The sequence below is a fragment of the Chelon labrosus genome, assembly GCF_963514085.1.
Source record: "Chelon labrosus genome assembly, chromosome: 4".
NCBI classification, from domain to species: domain Eukaryota; kingdom Metazoa; phylum Chordata; class Actinopteri; order Mugiliformes; family Mugilidae; genus Chelon; species Chelon labrosus.
In genome coordinates this window covers 8705573-8711117 of record NC_140340.1, presented here as the reverse complement: position 1 = coordinate 8711117, position 5545 = coordinate 8705573, and the positions used below count along the sequence as shown (strand labels likewise).

Here is a 5545-nt window from a genome sequence, read left to right as displayed (position 1 = left end):
ATCCAAGCTAAAGGTGGTCCAATGAAATATTAGAGTGCGTGACCTTATTATTTGGTGGTGACTTTTTTTATTTGGATGATCAGATATGTAGCTGCAGCTTTACCCGGTTTCTCTTCCGCCTTACTTTCTCTAGAGGGCACTGCAGCTCTACGCCTGAAGACTCTCACTGTCCAGCAGCTGAAATAAACCTGAAACAAGCTGAGAGGATGCTCCGTTATCGGTGCAGTTTGACAACAGTTGTGTGCGTGCTCAAAGTTCGAGGCGCTCAAAATAATTAGGAATGAGCCGCAGTAATAAACCACCACTACCGTCTGGGAAAATAAATACTTCTCCTGCACATCCAGAGATTAGAGACCCAGGCCTGACAAAACACAGCTCATTATGTTTTTATGCTCTCAGCCCTGGTGACCGTACACCCTACAATATTTGCAGTTTACCTCTAATGGACACGGATTTGTTCAAGTACCAGCGCGTGCAATAATTAAATCCATTAGGCATTCAGTAAAGCAGGGGTGCTCATAATAAAGGTCACAATTCCATTACGAGCACTGTGTAATTACTTCATTCATAGTGTAGGGAGTGCACGCTGATGGGCCGCAGGGTGAAGGGCTTTTTGAGGAAAACATCCTTAATGGGGTCCTTCTTTGGAGACATAATGTTGGTATACGTAAGAGCTTGTAGTTTGCAGGAAATTTCATCTGCAGGGAAGCTTACTGGAAGAAATGCATCCATAAAGCACAAGCGAAAAGGGTTCAATTTGATCAAATGTGTGTTTTTGAGGATGTTTAATGTCACAAAGTATGGCCCAAAGGAGACAAGAGGTTTATGGAGTTGCTCTGCCCAGTTTACGGAGGCCTCTCCTATCATGAGGTCAGAGGATGTGCTTCACGTGTTGTTCATCTGGGCTAATGAGGTCACACTAAAGCAGGTTAGGGCATGCCACAGGTGTTCATATGCTAATGCCGGACCTGCAGAGGAGACAAATCTGCACTTGAACTGCGGGCAATCAGATCTGGATGACTCCCAACGAACCTACGTGCATCAGCATGAATAAGGTGAATGGAAGGTGTCGAAGGGCCGTCGGGGTTACAGGCTCAACGCTCAGTTAGGCTGCGGATCATTCACATTTACATTTGGCCCCAGCATGTTTACACTCTTATCGGGTGATTTACAAAGACTCAGTGGAAGGATGTCAGGGTGCAGGCAGTGCAAGAAGACAAAAGCGAGTGTAAATGCTTGGATTAAATGGATAAAAATATGTAAAATAGATATTTTGTCAGCAATTTCACACAAGATTTAGTAGCAAATGGAACTGAGAAACAACAAAAAAACAAGTTATCCTCTCCTTTTCTTTTCTTTTCTTTTTTTTCAGAAAAACAATTGCATCTATCATCTGTGCATATTTGTTTTATCTTTTGATTTGATGGAGCAAGACTTGTGAAGACATCTCCTTTCATTTTCTCGACTAAACTGTTAATGTGACGTGATATTTGGAAACTATTTGCACGATGCCAATAACCATTTTCATAAAATGCACGATATGAAGTGAATCTTAAGTTTTCCAAACTACGAATGGCTGCAAGATGCATCAAATCCTGTCTGAGCAGTAGGTTCATTCTCTATAGCTCGACTTCATACAATTATTCTAACGAGGTGGGGGGAAACAGTTGAAAAAAGGTCCATTTTATGCATTTTGATATTTACATTTTTTAGCAGTTCGGTGTGGCTGCGCACAGAACTGCCGGGTTTTGCAAAAAACGAGCCGCGAGAGCTTCCTGCGCTCTGATTGGCTCCTTCAGACTCCGCTCGCTTTAACTGGCTGCTGAGCGCGGAGCTGTAAAAGGAGGCGAACAGGGCTGAGATCTCCACTCAGTCAGTCAGCACATCTGTCTCTGCTCAAGCGGCTGGAGCCGAGAGGAACTGAATCCGAGCCACTGGTGACACGAGTCCCGCGACATCTTCGAACAAAACTTGTTTTCCATCTTAATGGGTCTGCCACACTGGGAGTAACTGTAAGTGCAGCCCACTCATTGTATTTTTTTTATTATTATTTATGCTGTTTTGATTCCTCAAGAAGGTAGTAATACATCTTCATGATCTTATTTTAAACCCGATCCACCATTTGTTTGGCAGGAACTGAACTGTGCAGCTGAAAGGAAAAGAAATGGTGAGTTACTTTTACTTTTTACTTTTTACTTTTTTTTATTATTTATTTTTTTGCATATGAAATGATTTTCATGACCAAAACTCTTTCATTTGAGGCTTATTTGAGTGGCTTTGTCGTTTATCTGGCGCCTCATTTCCAACATATTGGGAAGTGAACGTTGAGGGGCTTTCAGTTTGAACATATGGAGGCAACATCTGCCAGTGCAGCTCAGCAGCAGAAGCCTGAACAGTCAGTGATGCTCAGATGCCTTCAGACTGTGGAGTGATGAGTTTGTACACGTTTGGCCTGAACAGTGACAGTTCATTGTTTCCCCAAACTGAATGCAGCACGTGGAGATGTTTTCACAGTCTAACGGACGTTCACTGATCTCCATGGGTTGGGCCCCGCTTTGTCTTATTTTAAATCCGTGCTGCATTTCCTGCTCCGTTGTTCTTGCAACATCCAGCAGAGCTGTGATGGACCCCGATGGGGGCAGGAGGTCCTGCAGCGGGGTCAGATTCTTTAATAGGGAGTGCACATTCAGAGGAGAGGGGTCACGCAGGTTCAGAGGTTAGTGCACTGACAAGACTGCAGGAAATAAGTGTGCCTCTGTGTCGGCTGGTGTTGGATGTGACCTCTACGGCCGTTAAGGCTTTTTATCCTCCGCTGGCTGCGCTTGCATGTCTCGCCTCTCTGTCAGCCCAGTCTCGTATTTGTTATGGCAGCGTCACACTTAGCTGGAGGTCTCATGTACAGTCTGGAAGCTGCAGCGTTGCTCCCCCCCTTCCATTTAAAAGACTCAGGAGCTCCTTGTTTGGATTAAGTACATGTAACATGTTCTAAACCCAAGCGGCAAAGTAAACTGCACCTTTTTGACTCATTCCTAATCGTAAACTCTCACACACTCACTGTCACATGATCTCCTGTTTGAGTTTGAGAATGAGCCACCGCCGTTTACTGGCTGATGTTGGCCAACCAGTGCAGGAAACACGAGTATTATATTCCACGCAGTGTCACTGGTGAATTTCATAGGCAGACGCACTGCACCTTTAAAGAAGCAGGGCCCCTGTAGCTAAATCGGGCTCCACAAGACCCCACGTTCTCCTTGACACACTGCAGATGTCTCCCCGCGTAGATAAATAGCCAAGGTCAGGCATGAGTACAGATCTCTCTTTAATAACATCAGTCTTGGTTTCCAGATGAATCATCTGAGTCAGTGAAAACAGGGCGTCGACTTCAGTTGTTGGCGTGGTTGAGTAAATTAACGGACAGGTAAACATGCTTTGTTTAGGAGCTGTGTTCTTTTAAGAGCCGGTCAGCTGGCTTCAAGGATTACAATAAGAGAGAAGGTGTTCCTTCATAGGTTCAGTCTTTTACTCCGAGCAAGCCTGAGCTTGCCCATAAGGTGGATTCTGTGAACTGCTATTATTAGAGCCCTTTCTACAACAAGGCGTGGACATTTCCACTCATCTTCCTTTGTAGGCTTAACGAAGTGATGTTTCATAATAAATGATTACTGGGCAGCTTTTGACTCTTCCTCTCTCGTGTCTCCTCAGCTTTGCTTACGTGACTCAAGTGACTGCCTGCGGGAGCAGATGCGGTACATGATGAGGTCACTGCAGGACCTGAAACAGCTACGGAAAGCCTGCCCCGCAGCCAGACAACCCCTCGCCCCCCTCAGCACCCAGCTCCCGGCCTTAGTGCGCCACTCCGCGGTGGCGCGCGCCTGTCAGCAACGAGCCCTGCAGCGAGAACAGCGCATACGTCTCCGGATGTCCGACGCCAGCACGGCCAGCACCTACGACTCTGCCTGCTGCCTGGCGAGCCCTCTAGAGGAGGAGGAGGAGGACGACTCCATCAGCCAGCTGGGCATCAGCCTCAGACTGGGCCTGGGCTCCCCCTGCAGTCAGAAGAGTTTTGAGTTTGACTCGGGCTACTCTGAGGCGTCGTGGCAGGACGACGGGGTGGTTCTCAGGAGGACGAGGAACGTGCGCGTGTCATCTTCAGCCTGCCTCCGCACACACAGAGCACCGAGCGGACGCATCCGACCCAAATCCACCTCCGACGCCTGTCTAGAGAGGTGGACGTCGTTTGAGGTCGGCGACCCAGAGGACTGGACAAACTCTTTATTGACCAGGGGGCGAAACCGCCAACCCCTGGTTCTGGGGGACAACAGCTTCGCAGACCTCATACAGAACTGGATGGACCTGCCAGAGTGTCCCGAACCCACCGAGCTGAAGCCGAATCCCAGGCGGAGACTGGGCAGAGGCTTATTTGTCAACATGAAGAAGAAACTCGCTGGACTGTCTAAGAGCGTGGAGGACAAAGTGAAGATGAGGTCAACAGACTCTTCTCACGTTAACAGAACTGCCAATGCTGAGAAGCGTCTGTCCTGCCCAGTTGTGGCATCACAGCCCAAAGTCCCATTTTTCCACCAGTCCCACTCGGGCATTAATGAGCTAGACATGGACATCTTCCACTTTACGGCCCTCATGAAGTCGGGAAGCCGGCAGCCCATAATCTGCAAAGATATTATTGGCTACATCTGACACAGTTCATGTAGACACCGGACAATCCTCAGAGTCACTTTATTTTTATATGAATGTTTTATATGACCCTTTACATGCTGTTAATAAGCTATTAATAAAGAAGATGTTCTCATTATTTAAACTGGACATGATCTTATTTGTAGTCATCACGTTATGCATGTGACACAGGATGTGTGTGTGGGCTGATGTAATTTTAAACATTAGTTTTTTATCCGTATTAAGCCTCCACCGTAGTCATCTGAGTTTCATTACAGCTCATTACAGCGAGAGAGAGAGAGAGAGAGAGAGAGAGAGAGAGAGAGAGACGGCCAGACTGGCAGTGAAAGGAGGCCTCTACTGTCTCTGCTGTGAAGCAAATGAATGTGGATTCATTTGTTTTCATTAGAAACGTAATACTCTGCACATGTACGAGAGGAGGGGGGGTCTGGAGATGCATGGCTCGGTGTAATTGGAGTATAATAAAAAAGATTAATTGAAAACATGATAATACATGAGATGTGCAGACTTGTAGTCATTCCAGGACTAATGAGGGAATGTCTGTTTTAGACATTTTGTTAGATACCAAGGGACTACTAAAGTAATAAAAAAAAAAAAATCTGCTTGTGCTTTCTCAACAAAAAAAGTTAAACCCCTTGGAGGCGCTTTAAACGAGACGACCGATCTATTTACGGGCCAGAACCGGAGGCTGTGTCAACACTGACTGCTGTGTGCTCAGTGAGGTAATTCCCCATGTGTCCGTGCAGAAAGAAGAAGCGAGGAGGAGAGGCGAAGCAGCTGGTTGCAGACGGAGCAGAAGTTTGCTCTCCCCTCTGCTTCATGAAGCATAACTCCCTGCCTCATTTAACCCGGT

General features: G+C 46.6%; 1 protein-coding gene across 1 annotated transcript; it reads left to right on the top strand.

The window, feature by feature from the left end:
* The first annotated feature begins 1848 nt into the window (after window positions 1-1848).
* Window positions 1849-5042, top strand: LOC311487388 (PAK4-inhibitor inka2-like). The gene is made up of 3 exons (XM_084543643.1): window positions 1849-2012; window positions 2134-2167; window positions 3703-5042. Exons 2-3 carry the CDS (start codon window positions 2165-2167, stop codon window positions 4693-4695), a joined length of 996 nt encoding a protein of 331 aa, XP_084399769.1. The 5' UTR covers window positions 1849-2012; window positions 2134-2164; the 3' UTR covers window positions 4696-5042.
* Window positions 5043-5545: the final 503 nt, after the last annotated feature.